Source organism: Haplochromis burtoni, unplaced genomic scaffold, assembly GCF_018398535.1.
Source record: "Haplochromis burtoni strain Fernald_Lab_line unplaced genomic scaffold, NCSU_Asbu1 Contig_1, whole genome shotgun sequence".
Lineage (NCBI taxonomy): Eukaryota > Metazoa > Chordata > Actinopteri > Cichliformes > Cichlidae > Haplochromis > Haplochromis burtoni.
This window is the reverse complement of record NW_024582362.1, coordinates 3,304,692-3,324,129: the sequence shown is the minus strand read 5'-3', so window position 1 is coordinate 3,324,129 and position 19,438 is coordinate 3,304,692. Positions and strand designations below refer to the sequence as shown.

Genomic DNA, 19,438 nt, shown 5'->3' with positions numbered 1-19,438 from the left:
CATCTTTAAAATTCCTGCCACACACAGGCCGGGATCACCGAGGGTGTCAGGTTTAGTCTTGTGATTAAAGGCCAAAAAGCTGTTACAAGCTCATAACGCAATAAAGCAGCAACCTACAAAACAGCCCTCTTCTTTTCACCCTTTTCTTTGCTAACATGAAGTTTTGGATCAGTCACATCCTTTGCTACTTCAGCAGCAGCAGGAGATAACCACCGACTTTAGCCTTGTCTGTACCTCGTTTCCTTCATACTCGTTTTTAATTTTGAAAAAGCTTCCTTGGTTATAACCATCAACGATCGAGCTCCTGCCAGAAGCCAACAATGAGGAGCTTGGCCTGAGCTCTCTCTGCAGTGCGCTCGCACAAAAAACTGTGTGCCAGGTGGTGTAAAGTAGACCTGCTGCATGAAAGACACTCTGCGGACCCTTATTTGGTGTGAGATTAATCTGGGCATAGTGAGAGCTGACATACAGACTTAAAACGGGTATCACATGCCAAAAGAAACTCAGCATAAAGTGAAGCATGACATTTTTCTCTCTGTGAATTTTCATCTCGAGCCTCATGAACCCTTTATGTCATCGGGCCTCAGGGTTGAAGCTCTGGTAAGCCAGTGCATTAAATACTGACGAGTACCCAGCCAGTCCTGTGTTTTTTATAGAATCAGGTGTAGTGATGCGTCAGTGCTGTACAGCTGAAAAGTCTTGTGTATTCTGGGGAATTATCTGAAGTGGAAAGAAACAAAAAGAGGGTCACATATTCTGTCATATCTTTACATGGATTAATCAGCTAAGCTTAACACTAAGAAAATGAATTTATTACAGGTTTTCTAAATAACTCACTTTGCTTTTGCAGCCCCATCTAAGTTGCATGGCTGTGGGAGAATATGGGATGTGAGAGTTAGCACTCACACTTTTAATGAATTCCTGGATTTTATGGACTTGCATACAGAGCTCAGAGGCTCACTCATCCAACCACAGCCAAAAGCAGACAGGATATTGACAATAACACAGTTAGGCTTTTACTCAAGTGCTCCAAAGACCGACTTTATGACACACTGCCTGTTCTTAAATCAGAGAAAAACAACGAGTGTCAATAGAAGTGCAAATGAGATGAGTCTTTACAAGAGTCTGCGGGAAAAAATATATTTTTACTGCACAGTACTTCAAAATTTAGCTGAAGCCTTAGAATCAGTGTGCCATAACACAAAAGATTAGTTTTTGTATGTGTGACATCTTGGAGTTCATTTCCCAAAACTTTAAAAAAGAAAATGTTAAAGATGTGAAAGTGCTTCAACGTATTAGCCTGCAACAGACTCTCCAGGATGTACACTGCTTCTTGTCCTATGATGCTGGGCGAGGTTTCAGCATCTCCCATGACTCTAAACTGGAAAAATGGAGGAAAAATAGATAGATGGATCTATTACAAGAAATTCCCTAACAGAAATCTCTCCATCATTGTAAGCGAAAATCATTTTAGTGCACAGGCAAATAAAGAAAAACAAAAAATCCTGTAAATACAAAACAAAGCTTTTGGCAGATTACACCAGCACTTGCGTCGTGTGGCTACGCTGTGCGATTTGCTCAGATGACAACCATACATGCGTGTCTGTGGAGGTGTGGGGAGCAGACTGTTGCCAAATATAAAAAGCCATACAGCCAAGATTCCTTCGGAAACAGAAATAAACCCTCATAACGGTTCTGCTTCGCATCTCTCACACACACAGCACTGCATCACACTAATTATCTTATTTCCAGCATACAAGTGAGCAGTTTCCCTTGGCATATTTTACGATGGTAACACCCATACCACTCAGAGCAAATCTGATTAACACATATCACTTAACAATTACAAAGGAAAGTGGGAGAATTTTGGGGGGAATTTACACCTGGCTATTGCTTTAGGAAAGAATTTGTCTTTATGGGGCAATTATCACCTAAAGGGAGCTGGCAGAGGTAAGAGACTAATAATGATAACCGTTAAGAGTGTTTACTTTCCAACATCTCCAGGGCATTTACTGCCCAAACCAGGGCTTGTCTACAATACAGGGCTCTACTTTATTTATGGACAGTTGTAAATGCTAATAATAAAATATGACTTCAAACTTTTAAAAGTCGCAAAAAAAAAGTAAAGAAAAATGCAATGACCACTGCGACAAGAGAGGAAGCACCAAGACACTTTTCTACCAGTGTAATGAAATCTTATGTCTTTACTCTGTGCAAAGACATAAGATTTCATTACACTTTCATTCATTACTTTATTCGAGTTATTTGTACTCCTACCCCCCACCTCCCGCCGAATAAACCATAAAAGAAAAAAAAAAAATTTCCACACTGCTTAGTCATTTTACTCCACAAGCCCCTGGACGACTAGCTGAACTTACAAGCTATTACAAATTGCATTTGCCTTTCGAAGAGGGCCAAATATAAGCAATTAAGCACAAAACAAGCACGGTTACTTGCAGCACTATAGGTTACAGGAGATATTTGCACTTGCAGAGTCCATATGGGACCTATTAGCGCACTGTTCTCTAAGTTGCCAGACAAGGCTTAACCTGTGAAGATTGCGGTGTGGCGGCAGGATGGAGTGTCTAATCCCTTGTTGCGCACAGCTACAAACTAGTGGTTAAATGTGGATGTGAAGGTCATTGGAAAGGAGAAATAAAAGGCACAGGCTAAATTGATCGACTTAACTCTTCCAGATTTATTAAAACTCTGTTACTCTGTGCTGGTTGCGGTCAAGCCTCAGCTTTTCGGTTCTAAATCCTTCTGTGCGTTGTGTCAAAGAAAACACTTGTAAAATGCTGGGAATTAGTGTGACTGGCATGTTAAGGTCCAAATGTCTACAGTTTCAGGATGGAGGCTATTGTATTTGGCTAAATCCGTCAGAGCTCCGACTACTTTAGTCCTTCAGTTTCTAAAGGTCTGCTCCCAGTTAGTCTGGAGCCTCTCTGCATCTGCTCCACACACGGAGCACTGCACTGGCTCCTTTCGTTCTTAAAAAAAAGCAGTAAAAAGCCTTGTCTAACACTTAGATTGGGCAATTATATTTTTTAAAAAAAGGTATTGGCTTTTCAGAGAGGTAATTATACAAAGGTACCGGCGTCTTAGCTGAACGCTTTATTAACAGCATGTGCCTTTGACTGAGTCTGGTGTGCGCCACGTAAGGCCACTATAGATTTCTTCCCTGAAGCGTCTGAGGTTTATCACGCCACTTTGCTATTCAACAAACCTTTGTGTACCTACTGTAACCCAGAAATATTTAGATCCATTATCAAACCCATCTAAATCTCCTGCGGCTGTTACGTCGCTCGATATTCTTTTCGTGTATGCCTTTCAAACTGCACACAAGAGCTGTGAAAGGCAAGCAAAGTGATGCAGGGAGAGTTTTAATTGGGGCTGTTTAGCGCTATCAGCTGTTGTGTAAGCTGAAATCCCCACATGAAGATGGATCACTTTAACTCGGGCCTTGTTCTGTTAACGAGGGGCTCGAGGTGGTTTTGAGACAATAGCAGTCGAGGAGGAGAGAGCGACGAGGTAATTGATGGTTGTAAAGCGATCTTAATTGTTTGGTGATGGATGTAGGGAGGACACTTACAGAGCCTGACATCTGAGATAAGGTGTCGCATTCCTGGAGTCGTCCCGCCACCGTGTCCAACCCGGGCAAAGGAGCTGCTCCAGACGATACGCACAAACGAGGGAAAAAGGAAGGATAAAGCAGAATGAAACGGCATAAAGATTTTATATATTAAGTATGAACTGCAACTTACAAGATATATCAGGTACAGCTTGTTCAGATATGTGTGGCCTATGCTCCTCTTCTGATCTGCTGTCTGATAGTGTGTCTCCCTGCAACCTGGAAAACAACACACAACATAAACTTGCACTGCAGCGCATGTTTGGACATTGAAAGTCAGATAACAAAAAAACAAGCCAGCCTCAATCAGTCTGAGGTGATGATACAATGAGGAAATGTTTAGCGAAACGTTCGGCGAAATCTGGATCGGCACGGAGGTCGGTTTCAAGTCACAAACTTTTTTGTTTTTGCTGAAATTAAATATGAATAATAATGAAGAAACGACAGTAATGCACGAATAGACGATGTGTACACAGGCAGCAGCACCTCCACTATCCCTATGCTTATAAAAACATAAAACTGAAGATGAAGAAGAGAAAATAAAAACCCGCACGCAGCTACTATTTTTCCCTGACATCATTCAGTTACTGTTTTTTATCAGAATGTGTTCCAAGCCCCTATTGCTTTTTTTTAAAGATAACACCGTGGACTGAAAGGGAAGTGGGTCTGACAGATTTGGCTGTCTTAAGGTAGCAAAAGATTTGGGCTGCCCAGAGATAGTGAAGTAAACTGCAAATGAAAGACAAACAGCCTTTTCTCGTTTCACCTTTCAGCAAGAAGAGAAAAATGCTATTTAAATGCATTTATGCTCTTCTAAAATGCTCTATACACTCACTATAGCTGTAACTATAAATCACATCATATGTCAAATTTGTGCACGCACCACGTTGGCATCAAATTCTTTATACCTCATGCTGTTTCCATGTCATGAGAGCAACCATTAGCTGAAGAGAAAGGAAAGCAATCCCTATGCCTTTATGGCACAGCTGCATTCCCAGCTGCAGGGCCTCCTTGTTTCTACCTCTACATCGAGACTAAAGGCACAGCGCAACTTCTTAAAGTGTATTCTATTTCTTTCCTTCTTTAGACATCCCTCTCCTTGTCTCCCCCCTCTTTAATGGTCTTTATAAGACCATTAAAAGTACCCAAGATGACTATCAAAAGGCCTTCCCATTCTCTGAACAAAAGCTACTCATAGCCGCAAGTCTTGACTACAATTCCCCTAGTGCATTCCTGATATGAAAGCAATTAATTTAATGAGAACGACAAGTCCAAAAGAAGTTTGTGGAAATCTATCCATTTCCTTAAAACCGCACTGCCAGCTACTTCAGAGCAGGCCTAAGATCTGGGATGCGTTTGCACACAGGAGATTTTGTGGCGGGAGTACATGCTCTTTAAATGAACTGATCAGGCCAATAAGGGAGGTGCATGAAATGTTGGTGTGACCACAGTTATAGCCCAAAAGGCAGAAACGTGGCCACAACACACAGGCCACACAGCATTTTGCACTTCAACCAACCAGCAGAGAGCCACTGGAAGCTGAATGTTTTCAGACCTGCCACTGCTGGTTAAGAGGCACACTGGCTGACTGGAGCATTTGGTGGTGTGGCCAGTGTCTGGACAGAAGGGACGGAAAAGGACGTTGGCAAGGGAAGGTGTCTTAGAAGTCAGGGATCGGTTTCAATACGGGGTCAGTGAGTTCAAAGAGAAAAGCGATCCTGCAATGCAAAGTTGACATTTTGTTCTTATTATGGTGCCCAAATGGGAACGGAGTTATCGCCTTCACACTGTGGGTGTGAAATTAGGTGTCACTATTTCCTGGTTTGGGGTAGTGCATGGTAGAGCCAAGTGGTTCGGTCTCATTTGCGCAGACTGATAGACCTCACTGACCTGTAAAAAAAACACAAGGGAAGCTGGATTCGAATGTGTCTGACTGAGGGATGACGGGTATGTGAGGAATGCTTATCCAGCTTGGGCCAGTGTTCACAGTTCCCTGCTGAGCCAAGCAAGCCTCTGGTATCTTTGTGTGAGTTATAAAATATTGCAAAGATTCCCCTCAGTCATGTCAATATTAAAATGAACTAACATGAGCAGTACTGCAAGGTCACATCTCTCAATAAGTCTCACTGATGCTGAAGGACAGATGCATTACCACACGTGTTAGTTTTCTGAAGAACAATTTTAAAGCTTCAGCGAATCTCATCAAGGTAAAAGTAGACAGTTTGAAACCTGTGTCCAGGCTGCCTTATGTGTGCATCCATGAATACCTGAGTCTGTGCACGTATGAACTTCTGCACAACCCTAATTTGAGAAATCTGTCTTCTCAAAACAGCACAAAGGGCAAGCCATGCGTGCAGCACTTTTCCAGCTTACTGATCTGTTTATGGCCCTTAGACTACCCAAAAATGACTTTGAAAGACCACAGCTCCTTTGCCAATAAAACTTGGGAAAGATTCGGTGGTCAGGTTAAAGAGGACAAAACAAGAATTTGGCCTCAGCCGAAAGGATAAAGGAAGACAGAGAAAGGGAACAGATGTTTGACATTTCAGTAACAAAAAAAAAAACCCTTCAAGAGAGCCAAAAATGACTCCAGATACAGATGCTGCTTTGCTTTGCCACTAATTCCACCATGGGACAAAAGGTATAAACAACTAGCTTAAAAACATCAAGTCGATAAACTGCCAACAAAAATCCAGCGATAGCCTTCATCCTCCTGCACAAACCTTTGACAACAACCCGCAGCCTGCGTGTGGAACGAAACTGATAAGCTGCATGAATGAAAGAAGAGTTTGAAACAAACAAATTCCAGACCCCAACCAGTGGAGGCTGTGCAGGCAGATTTGTGCCTGGCGTCTCATCAAGAAGATACCGTTTATCATTGACTGGCATCAAGGAAGAGTTTTGCCCACACCTGCCTACGGTATCACACCCAAAACTCAGAAATCTGAGCACCAGACTGACGATGTGAATCTGAGGGAAACAGGAAATGTGTCTGAGGAGAAAAACTGTGATAACAAGAGAGAGGGTGATAATGGAGACAATTATCCTCGCTAGAGCTGATTTGTGAAAACAAGCAACACTGGAATGGACTTCAGATATGATATTATTCTCTGCTACCTCTGATACAAATGCAGAGACAGGAAATGGAGGGTAAGAAAAGGATAAGAAAGAAGTGTTGGATGTTTGAAAGAAAAAAATGGATGCAGCAGGCGCTACGGTATAGTTTTGACAAATGAACTGTAGAGGAAAATTTACAGAAATTGTTTAGCATTTCAGTCGGGAGATGAATTTGTTTCAGTTCTTGCTGAGACTTTGATGAGGAGATTATCTAGTGGAAAAAACAGTAACTGTGACTTTGCGTGGGGTTAAGAGCTGAGCAATTTCCTGGATTTGGGCAATAATTTAACATAATCCTGGAAAAACAGCTATTTGTCACCTATTTACTGCCTCCAGTCTTTAAGCTAAGATAAGCAGTTATCGCAACAGCATTAATCTATTTACCTAACTACTAGAAAGAACAAGTCTTCTCAACTGGTTATACTTTCTTAAGGAAAGCTGTTTTATATTATTACAAAACTCAAAAAATGTTGTAAATAACACTAGAGACAGACGAGGAGTGGAGAGAGAGTGGATCCAAAGGCAGACTCTGGAGATGGACAGGAACTAAAAGCGAGCCTTTATTTACGGCTCTATGAAAGGCAAACAAAAAGCAAAAGGGAGACAAAGACTAAACCAACAAACACCTAAACTGGGAAAACAACTAAACACTAAGTACATGGCACGTGAAGACCGGAAACCTGAGACATGAAAAACCTGAGACTTGTAAACATGGGGGAAGATGAGCAGGGTGGCTGAACAAACAATTCAACAACAGGCAGAGGAAGACAGAGGACTAAATACACAGTGGATAACGAGACGGTGGGAAACAGGAAGGAAACACAGCTGGAACTAATCAGACGCAAAGACACGCAAAACTGAACACGCTGAACCCTGGACAAGGGACTATCAAAATAAAACAAGAAACATGAAACATACACTAAGACACGGACTAGACAGTGGAACCAGGGAAGACAGACATGGGAACATGACTGACTGGGGAGACAGAAACAGAGCACACAAAACAGACACAGGAGAAACATAAAGACAAGGATGTTCAGGTGTGAGACACAGTAACAAAACCCTAAAAACTAGAATGTATAAATATAACCAAAGCAGAAAATAACTAAGAGAACTAGAAATACAAATGGAAAAGCAAGGAAACTGAACCATGAATAACACTAAATCAAAGAATATTAATTAACCAGCAACACAAACACAGACCCAGGACCATGTCGTACCAATACCAATGCCGCACCTTATGTACGGGAGAGCAGTGTGTCATGATTTATGAGATGAAGTTTTTTTCCATAGTTCATGTTTGAGGTATATTTCTTTCATCCAAGGCAATTATTTTACACATTCAGCAGGCTATGTACTGAACTTAGAGGATAGAAACAAAGTATCAATCCTATCATTTATCATTAGTCATAAATAATCTATCATTGTAAAATTCATCAGCCTATTCTTTTTCTAAGAAAAGAAGAAAATTTCCAAAAACACATGACTTCATGCAGAGGTGTATACTACTCCTTTCACCAACCCCTACAGTCTGGCTTATTTGGTTCTATTAAATGAAGTTGCAAGCAGAAAAAAATGAAATGTCTGTTTTTCAAACTAACTATTCTGATGTATTATAATGATTGTGTTGTTCTTTTGCTCAGTTGTGCCCTTGAGCCTCGCTTTTTCTTTCAGTTCTAAGGAGAACCAGTTTGATTTGGTCTTGTAATAGAGTAGTACACATCGTAGCTTAAAATCTTTACTTGTCTGACAGCTCCCACAGGGAACACCGTTCATCCCTGCTACCAGAAAAAAAAGTTTTATGGAGCGGCATTTTGAGACTGTAATGGAATCTACAAACGATCCAGACACTTGACTAGCTCCATGCTGACATGCGAAACAAATGCAAACGGAGAACGATGAAGACGATTAAATGCTTTTAAAAACATATTCATGTTATTAACCACTGCATGTGTGAAGATGTTTGTGAAAGGTTTGTTGAGAAGACAGAGTACATACAGACATATATACACACATATTAGTACTAATGTTTTATAGAGGTAAAAACACGGACGTTTCAAACTTTGGGGCAGAACTGTGCGTATATTCTCCGTCCACTGTGCCAGAAAAGAGAAGGTAGAAACATTTACCTGGCACACCTAGAGCAGATGTTGAGTGTAACTTTGGCCTGTGGTTCAGGCTGATAGGAGCTGCGTCCTTGGCTGAACTTACTGCCGGATAGAACCAGCCCTGTCACACCCTCCATCCGCAGGTCATCCAGGTCCTCTGGGAGCAGAGAGGGAGTAACACAGAGAGACAGCGACAGGGAAAGGAAAGCAAAGAAAATGGAGTGAAAACAAGAGACAGAAAGGACAGTTATTAATCATACTTTGGTATCTCCCTCCACTGACGATCCCCTGTGATGACAGTCTGCTAAGAGCCAAACGAGCAAGCAAGCACATCACAGTAAATAGACACTCGGCTTAGCCCTGCTGCTGTGCTGCTTCACACACACTCCATAGGCATGGATCCACAAAAAAGTGCAGAATCATAAAGTTCACATGAATAACACTTTGTTATGAGGAATGATTTTAACAAGGTGATGACAGGACCGCATTATTCCTGCACAGAAACAGGAAGGTTAACAAGGTGAACTGGACAAAGAACAATATGGAGAAAAAACGAGTGGTAAGATGGAAGGAAAGGGTGACGGAGAGGTGGAAAACTGGGTTTTGTCTGATCTCTTACTGTGTCCTGAAGAGCAAACAGTTGCAGAGCACACACACACATAGACTCTCTCCCCTCTGTCTCTAAAGAAGTATATAAGACACAGAGCACACTACAAATGTCTTTAATAGACAGAGGACAAACACCACAGAGGAATAAATCACACCAGTAACATGATTTATGAAAAAAAAACAGTGGTGATGTTGAATAGTTACAGACTTTAAACTGTCCATTAATACAATTCTAGTATCAAAGGGAAGAGTCTGAATCAGCCAGTCCATTTTGGTTTTGAGTGCATCCCCAAGAGATAAAACATACTGCAGTATTTTCCGTGTCACGGTCCTTTCCGTGAGAACGAATAGCGTGCGGGTGTTTTGGCGTCTTCCTCTCTGAAATGTGCTGTTCAAGTTTTTTAAATGTTTAAATCAACATTTTGAACAGTCACCATAACAATATTTCTCCTATTTTTCTCAGACCAGATGAATATCTGAGCTTTGCCAATTGGGGTGAGGGGGCGGAGGTCACCTTCAGGCCAGACAGTGTACTCGAGCTTCTCGCTGCCATTGTTTCTGCTCGTATACACGTAGCACAGTACGTGCCTGACTGTCTGCGTATCTGTGTGTCTAGTTACTTGAAACCAACAGTGATACTTTTCATTTTGCGATTACATTACCTGGCCCCTGGTTTAGGGGGGGAGAAATAATGGGCCTCACACCTTGAAAGAGGAGAATGCATGACTAATCACCTGGATTAGATTGGATGACACTTGCTCATGAGAACTCTCTCGCTCCATCCATCAGCGTGACACAAAGCCAGAAAATCTCATCTGTCTCTTCTCCCCTTTGTGTGAAATCATTGCAACAAGACGGCTAAAAGTCTTCCTTCGGTCGTATTTGTTATCCACCTATCCTGACCTGCTACGTAAAAGAAAGTCAGGACAGATGGCAGTTAATAGATTTTTTGTGTTATAAGTCACAAACAACTACCGCTAGCTACATTTTAAAAAGGAATGAAAAGTATTCAGAGCATCACCTTTCACAAAACAATTCCTAGAAACATTCCCACTGTCAACTACATGCCTGATCTGCAATTCTGCAGCTTTTTTTTTTCCAACTTTAATTGTAGTTATGCACTGGGGTTGCTGTCTGTGACATCCTGTAGTCAGAAAGCCTTGTTATGAAGGATGCCCCTCAAGAAATATTACATGCACAGTTTGTTGGCCTTTCAAGTGATGGAGCAGTAGTACTAAGGGGCCCATTAAAGAGGAATAGTCATACTCCTGGGAGAAAAGATCAAACTTAACCTGACTGTCATTCACTGTATCATTTTAGTTACTTACAGTTAGTCCAAATGCTGTAAAATGTATTCAGAGTAGAGTCATTTGCACGTATTTTGCAGATCTTTTTAAACTGTTGAATTTTGACACCATTTCAAATTAAATATTGAAATACTGGCTAAATAACACTAAAATAAAGAGGGATTGAATTCTGGCATGTTAAGCCATTTGTATTCCTGCATTTGTCTGCGAGTGACTAAAAGGGAAAAGGTGATACTGTGAATATTCATTTCAATTTTTAAACCTGTTTTGTTGTTTTGAATTGCACTCTGATATTAGCCAACAATGCATGTATTAGCGTGCCACAGCACTACATTGTTACAGCCTCAGTGGCCATAGTTAGTCCTGTTAAGAGCTGGTTAAAACAAAGCATTTCTTTAGCACACAAAAATACATATTTATATCCACAGAAACGCTACTGAAATCACACAGATCAACTGCCTCCACCTCACCCTATCCCTCTGCATCTCCTCCTTCATTACATCCATGAGTTTCCTTTGAGATTTTCCTCTTCTCCTGTCTGGCAGCTCCACATTTAGCATCCTTTGTCCACTTCGTCCACTATCCCTCCTCTGCACATGCCAGCTTTGACTGTCTAACTGTATAACCAGTAGCCTTTATGAGCTCTCTTCTCTTTTATTGGTTTGTTTATTCCCACTTGTTTGCCGTCATAAAAAGTAAATGTTTTCATGGTTTCAGAAATATGTAAAATACACAACCACATTCTCTTAAGAAGCAGAACTTATGTGTTGGTCGTGGCACAGAATGTGTTGAAAATATGTCCCAGCATCAAAGAAACAAAGCAATTTTAAAGTTACCTTGTCAGTAAAACCCTTGTCTAAAATTATGTTAAAATCTTTTGCAAAGTTTTTTGGTTTTCTTCTACATTTGATAATATGTTGCTCAATTCCACACTGCCAGAGAAAAAGGGCTGTTTTAGTGTTTAGTGAAGGACAGATAGGATACACTCCAGCGATACCCTTAAGCAGCGCAATATTAAATGTCCCATTCATCATGGAATGCATTGGAGGGGTGGGGACAAAGAGAGCCACCAGCAATTTGAGCAATTTTCTGGTCGTGGGAACTGCTCCGTTTTGGGTCTTCACTCTTTTCCTATTTTCTCTTCATCCATTCACACTTCCATCCGTTCTTTCGGCAACTGACTAACATGGCATGCCGGATTTTCTTTGGGTCACAGCCTGTGGTACAAATCATTAGCTGACACTTGGAAATATTCACTTGTGAGACTGCAGCTTTCATGAAACACTAAAAGAATAACAGGGACCAGTTCTGACCCTGAAAAATGAACATGACTTCGGTATGCACAGCTGCTTGTCACTTCAACTCCCATTTTGTCTTTTCAACTTGTTTCCTTCTGGTCAAGATAACATGACACAGTGAGGAAGAGAGACCTCTGCCTGAAGAAAGAGGAGTTTATCTCAGGCACTTAGTGGTTACTGAGATAAACGAAATTTTTGTCTGCATCTTACACACAAAAAAAACTGATTAAACTGCGGCTAAATGAAATGCAAGAGAAGCTCAAACATTCTGAAATGAGTCACCAAACCTGAACTTGACCTGACCTGCCAAAAGCACAGGAAACTAGCATATGCAGACAATATCAAGAACTGCAAATGGAAAGTAAAGAGTTTTTTTTTAATTGCGTTTATGAGCATGTGCGTGCATGAAAGTGAAGCAGCAAAAATTGCTGACCTACTACAAAACTGAATCAGCGTGAAGACCTGCCGCTAGCTGCCCCGACTGTAGCTGTTCTATGGGTGCGCATTTTGGTGTCCTTATTAGCTCTCAGAAATAAACTGCATAAATGACAAAGATGGCTTTTAGAAAACAAACAGTTCTTTCGTGACTTAAAGTTTTGTCTTGCCAGGAACAGGCTTTGAAGGAGGGTGTTTCCCTTCATCTGTGCAACAGCAGTCTGAACTGCATCCATGTCGGCCCTCACGCTGAATCCAACTTTTCGTGGAGAGAAGTGACAGATTTCTGTGTTGACACCATCCTATCTCTGAGGAAGGCCTGTGCATGGAGTGCTAAAATGATGAATTTGTATCCCGTGGGATAAGGTTTGGGTGTTAACATTATATATGAGTCCTTTTATAAGCTGGGCTTGAGGTCTGAAGATGACAGCAGAAACTGTTTATTAGTCAGGAAAATTTGATTTTTGTCATCCCGCACGCAAACTCATAGAGTATGACACCAATTAATATTTAATTTGCAAAAGGACTTTTTGTGTTGGGACAAAAAAAAAATAGCACGTCTGGAAACAATATATATGAAAACATTTAAAGTTGTATTTAACGGTAACAGCTGTTCTACACACAAATAAAAAAAAGTGTTACATATGCCACCTATACTGTTAACACAGAAATTCAAGTGACACTGAATGAATTATCATCAAACCAACAAAAGTGCCAAAAACTGCAGTTCCTCTAATGGCCACATGAGGCTGTAACATTTTTACAGCCAGAATAGAAAATTTACTTTAGCGTCTATAAATTATTTAATTGTTTACAATACGACACTCATACAATGGGTGACTTTTTAAAAGACGCATCCATCCATCTATCTTCTAAAGCAATTATGCAAAGAAGCTGGATCCTTTCCCAGCTGTCTTAGGATGAGAGGAGGGGTACACTCTGGACAGGCTGCCAGTCTATTGTATTCGCTCTCACACTCACATCTGTGGTCGGCATGAAGCTGGACACTCTGGTGACAGTGGCAGAGAAAAGGACACTAAAGAAACTGATGGACATTATGGACAATGCCAGGCATCCTCTGCACACGGCCATTAACAACCAGAAGAGTCTGTTCAGTGACAGGTTGCTTCTCCCCAAGACAAGAACTAACAGACTTAAAAACTCCTTTGTCCCACACGCCATCAGACTGTTTAACTCCTCTCTGGAGGGGAGAGGGAGGGGAAACAGGAGGACAAAGGAGGGGGGAACAACTAAGCTGTAGTGCCTCTTCACCTCACTGTACAATACTTGTGCAATACTTTTGTAAATAGTCAACAGTGCAATAGACTCAATACTTGAAATGTGCAATTCACTTGTATTTTTATTTTTTATTCCTATTTATTCTATTTATCCCCTTCGTATATTTTATTTATATTTGTCTCTGTATTTATATATGTGTGTGTGTGTGTGTGTGTGTGTGTGTGTGTGTGTGTGTGTGTGTGTGTGTATATATATATTAACAATTCTGTAACTGTAACTTCGGTCGTTGCTGTGCTTTTTTTGGAAATCGAATTTCCCAGAGGAACCCACCCGAGGGATTAATAAAGTTCTATCTTATCTTATCTTATCTACTGCACGACCAATATAGAACCATTTAAACTAACACCATACATGTCTTAGGACTCTGGGAGGAAGCTGGAGTATGTGGTAGAAGCCCTCACAGGCACACAACGAACACGCAAACTCCAAGCAGAAAAGCACCAGTAACCCTTTGCTAGGCTTCACCTCCGCTAATTAGAGTCACTGAACAGAGGACTCGCAGCTGTGTTTGTTTTGTTGGCACCTTCTGGAGCATTTTTAATGCAATTATCTGAAAAATAATATGCTTGCTGTGCATTACAGCATGCCCAACATGTTGGAATTATAGTACTTCATTAGACTGTTAATTAGCGCTAATTATCCTGTTTCCATGTCTGTGCACCACACCCCTTCAGTCTATGGATGCTGCTTGATAACCTAGCTTGCTAGCGTTAGCTGATAACTTAGCATTTTAAACTTTTCTTTTTATTTATTTTTTACTTTTATTTTTATTGCACAGAAGGACAAGATAATGATGGTGAAACAACTGCATTATACTGCTAACAAAACTGTCTGTCTGCACAAACAGCAGTCTAACAAGAAGCTAGCCAAGGATTTGCTTTGTGTTGTCAGTTTTGTGTTCATACATAAAAACTAAAACATCCCATCTGTGTCTTCATTACAATTAGGGATTTCTATTAGTGTCTGGACCTGTAAATTTATATTGCTAACTGGTAATTATGTGTCAATGTGTTTCAGTTCAACGTAACAATTAGTGTAACAAATTACTCAACTGGTGACATCATAGTGGTTGTGTCCATCTTTGACATACAGTCTATGATTATTACACATCACACAAGCTATACTTCTTTAACTTTTCTTAAGTTAATATCCAACTTCAAGCTGAAGATCAAAAGAATAGTACATTATGTGCGTGTAAATGTTATTTTCTTGTGTAGTGTAAAAGACATGGGTACTCCCCACGTTCACAGCAGAGCCCAGCATGTATCCCGCACAATAACACTATGATAAGTTTACAATGCGCCTCCTGTGAGACTAGTTTACCCAAAGACCAGGACAGCCTCATGGGCCTCAGTCTAGACACAACAAACGTCTGTCCACACTCGCCTGTTTGTCAGCCCTGTCACATTTTCACTCCCCAGGCACCAGGGCAGCCATGCGTGCCCCCCCCCTCGTCTGACGATGACACGGCAGATAAATAAAATGGATCTACACTGGGGTGGAGTATGGTGGGAGAGGAACAGAAACTATTCAAGCGATGCAATCCCAACAAAAGGCCCAAGCGCTCAGGAATTCCGTGCCGCAATCACTCACTTGCGCTACAGTAGGGAAGGAAAGGAGACGAGCAAAGCACGCAGATAAAGAGAACTTGTCTAGCTCTAAGTTTCCATGTAATTTCATGTTGTTTGGATAGCGACGGACTGGCTGTCTCTTTCCTACTCTTCCTAGGCTAAAAAAAGAGCTGAAGTCATAATTAGCACACTAGCTTCACAAATAACATAATATACACCTTCTCAGATGATGCGCTGACAGATGTAATGGGTGGAATCAGCTCAACCTCACACATGGAGGGAAGGCACACACACGCTCCATCTCCCACATAGAATCCATGGCGTTTCATCAAGTGCTGTGAATTATTGGGTCTCATCGATGTGAAATAATTGAATTTTCCATTCTTTCATGAGCAGTGGTGACAGGTAACCACAAAACACTGGGCTCTAATTAATAGTCTCTATGTGACACATGCCTCGCTCCTTACGGTGCGCAGTCGAAAAGCTGCGCTTACTCACAGACGGGGACGCACATGTGTGAGCAACATACTCAGACTTACAGATAAAAAAGGCGCACGGCAACACATACAGTGACACTTGCAGACCCCACACTTTTGCTGGCCTCACACACACACAAAGTCACACACACACACACACACACACACACACACACACACACACAGAGCCAGCATTTGTGTTTCATTAAACCTCAAGCACCATGCCTCCACTCAGTGGTTAGTCGTCACACAGACATCTTTGATGTGATTCGCGACAAAGACACATTTGTTTGGCTTTGTAATAAAAACAATATTCCATCTTACATTTTATAATTATGTCTCAGCTTTCAATAGCACCCTCTCCCCCACGACCCCCTCCTCTCCTGGCCTAAAAATACGCCTGTTAGGCTCCAAGCCCTCGCAGCTCAGAGCGCAGCAGTAAAAACCCTGATCAGAATCAGATGGGGGACACACATGAGCGGGGTAACATCACAGCTCAGTGAGGCCTGTGGAAAGTCTCATCACAGACCTGGTGCAAACCTCCTTTTAACTCGCTTTCTAACCGCAAATATCGCCGAGATTAGGACGTCAGCGTAGACACGGCCAAGCTTGATGTATTGATGGATTACGATCCCAGTCATTATACTGGGATAAAGACTCTTTATTGGTGTTTTATTACACATATTTCAAAATTAACAGGACTTGATCGTCAAGAAAGCATTTCACATGTACTACATAATAAAAATACATGGAAACATCTGTCTGCCAAGAGCAAGGTTGCCATCTACAGCTCAAAACAATGACGTTAATCACTCAGAGAGAAGTGTGCCTAGGCAAGAAGCAAATAGGAGAAATTACTGAGAAACAGCTAATAAAATATCAAAGATGAGTGATGGAATAATGTGGTAGGTAGCACCATACAGGCAATACATTCATTTGAGCTGGAAGCTCCTTTTGGAGATCACTGCTTGTTTTTGATAACTCCATAGATACAGCAACATAGTTTTAAATAACTTCACCAAGAAATGCACAGACACAGTTGTATTCAGTCATTAAAATATTAACACTCTAATAATTACTGCACAGTGTCATCAAGTCTATAACTCTATCAGGTAAACTTCTTCTCAGCATGAGCCAGAAAACGCTGGCGTGTTTAGCCGGTTGCCTCTACTAACACAATGGATCTATTCACACAACTGCTTTATCTGCCAGTCTAGATAACAACGCTTTCTACAGATTACATACTTGCGCACCTATCTATCATCTTTTGGCCCCGTCTAGCAACAGTAGTCACAATACAGCTTCACTGTATCAGTTCAGCTTGTTTCCATTCGAATAATCTGCTCATCTAAGGCGCTTATGCACACAGGAGGTACGTACGCTGGCTGTTATTAGGCTATGCTCTGCGTAATGACTACCTCTAGATTTATGGCATAATCGCAACAGTCTACTTGCCTATTGGTAATTGCTTCCAGTAATACCACCATAATACCGCAGCAATTTGCCCCTCGATTAACGTATCCATCTGCACTGTGGAGACTTTTACAGGCATCAAATTGGGCGCAGTTACGCTTTTAATGGGGACATTCTTTTCGCCATCAGGCCAGCAAAACCTTCAGAGGTGAGCACAGTCCTTTCAAGCGTCCAAGCGAAAGATTTACTGTTTAAGCAGCTTATGCTACTGACATATATGATCTCATTTACCTCCTCCTCTCGAAGCACCGCGATGATACAGCTTTGTTTTTGTTGGTTTACACCGTGTCCAGGGCAACTGTTGTGTCTTTAGTTGTTTGGGCAAAGATGAGGGAAGCAATGGTATCATGAACCGGCTGTACCTCCTCCTCTTTCTCTGTTTCCTCTTTGTTCTCTTACTTTTTATGTCTCCTGTTTATTTACAGTCTCTCTTGTTGTCCTTCAGTTTGTGAGTTTTATGCACGACACCTTCGTCCCGGACTATTCGCCAGTGATTGTGTATGACTGTTTTTATAAGTTCATCCCCATCTTGTATATCTGTTCCAGTTCACAAGTCGTTTTCTACAAGAGAATTCAGCCTCAGCTCGCTCTCCGTCTGCCATCAGTCCTCTGTCTGCCCACCTGACAACTCAGTTTTCCCCTCAGGGCTGCACGCTCCATCTTCAAAGATCCATCCACTCCAATTACCTGACTATTCACAACAAGCTACTTTTAATCATTGCCAACTTCAGTGTGTGCGTCTTGCCTCTTGGGGTCCTGAAATTTTCAATCAACATAACAAATGGCGGTGATTAAAGTGTGTCTGCATGTGGTGTGCGTTGCAGGAGGTCTTTCCTGATGGTATCAGGAAACTGGAAATCTTAACTGACCTCAGTCAACACAGCAGTCCTTCTAGTACAGCAACTTGTATTAACATGGGTAGGATGATATTAACGGTGATCTTTAAAAATCATAGAAAGTAACTAAAAGTAGTGTACTTATACAAAGAAAATACTTTTTTTTTTTAATGCACACCAATGTTAATTTTGCATACATACAATGTACAATGTACAAATTTAGACTACCAGAATAAAATAAATAAAATAAAAACTGGTTTGTTTTTTCCAGGATAAAACATACAAAAAAAACTGTTGCTCTGGCCATGCTAGCATTCATTCACTGGCCATTTTATTATGTACCCCTGTTCACCTTCTTTTTTGACACAAAAATGTAATCAATATATACTCAATACATTTAGGCATGTAGACGGGGTCAAGGCAACCTGCTGAAGTTTAAACTGAAGATCAGAATGAGGGCTAAAGGTGATTTAAGTGACTCAGAATGCTGCTTCAAGTCACTTATTAAACCAATGTACGCAGAAGAGCATCTCTTAAAGGACAAAACGTCAAACGTTGAAGCCAGAGGCCCACACCGGGTGCAACTCCTACGACTGACAAGGCTCACCAAAATTGGAGAATAGAAGAGTGGAAAGATGTCGTCTAGCTTAGTGAGAGTTCTGCTGCAAAATTCAGAATTTGGTGTAAACAACATGAAAGCATGGATCCATCCCGCCGGTCGATGGTTCAAGCTAGTGGTGGTGGTGTAATGATGCTGGGGATATTGTAGCACACATTTGACTCATTAGTGACTGTGCATCAGTTAAACACCACAGACTAACTGCTTATTTCAGCAGGATAAGACACCATGTCACAAAGTTCAAATCATGTCAAAGTGCTTCAAAGAAACAGGACAACGAGTTCACTGTACTCAAATCGCCTCCATGGTCACCAGATCCTGTCAGATCCAGTCACCTCTGGGATGTAGTGGAATGGGAAAGTCACATCCTGTATGTGTAGCCAACAAATCGGCAACAACTGTGATGCTATCATGTCAATATGAACCAAAATATTTCCAGCACCTTGTTGAATCTGTGCATGTTTCAACTAACTGCTATCAGCCCTTAAATTTCAGGAAGAAAGTCGAGATAATGAAAAACATTGCTCACTTTTCCACACCTATTTTATTTTCTACAAAACACTGAGCTATTGTACTGCAGGCAGCACTTCATGAAAGGAAGCTGTAACACCAACAAAAGAGCCACACACAGCTATTGTATCTCATCCACCAGTCTGCGC

At 41.3% G+C, this 19,438-nt stretch overlaps 1 protein-coding gene across 3 annotated transcripts in view; it reads right to left on the bottom strand.

Annotated features, from left to right (window-relative positions):
• cunh8orf34 (chromosome unknown C8orf34 homolog) overlaps positions 1–19,438 on the bottom strand; it is a 74,048-nt gene that overhangs the window by 24,991 nt on the left and 29,619 nt on the right. For all 3 annotated transcript variants that reach the window (XM_014336429.2, XM_042224917.1, XM_005912179.3), the window contains 3 exons: positions 8,878–9,013; positions 3,765–3,850; positions 3,593–3,666 (listed from right to left, as the gene is read on the bottom strand). In XM_014336429.2, the coding sequence (XP_014191915.2) occupies positions 3,593–3,666; positions 3,765–3,850; positions 8,878–9,013 (296 nt within the window). The remainder of the gene's footprint in view (positions 1–3,592; positions 3,667–3,764; positions 3,851–8,877; positions 9,014–19,438) is intronic.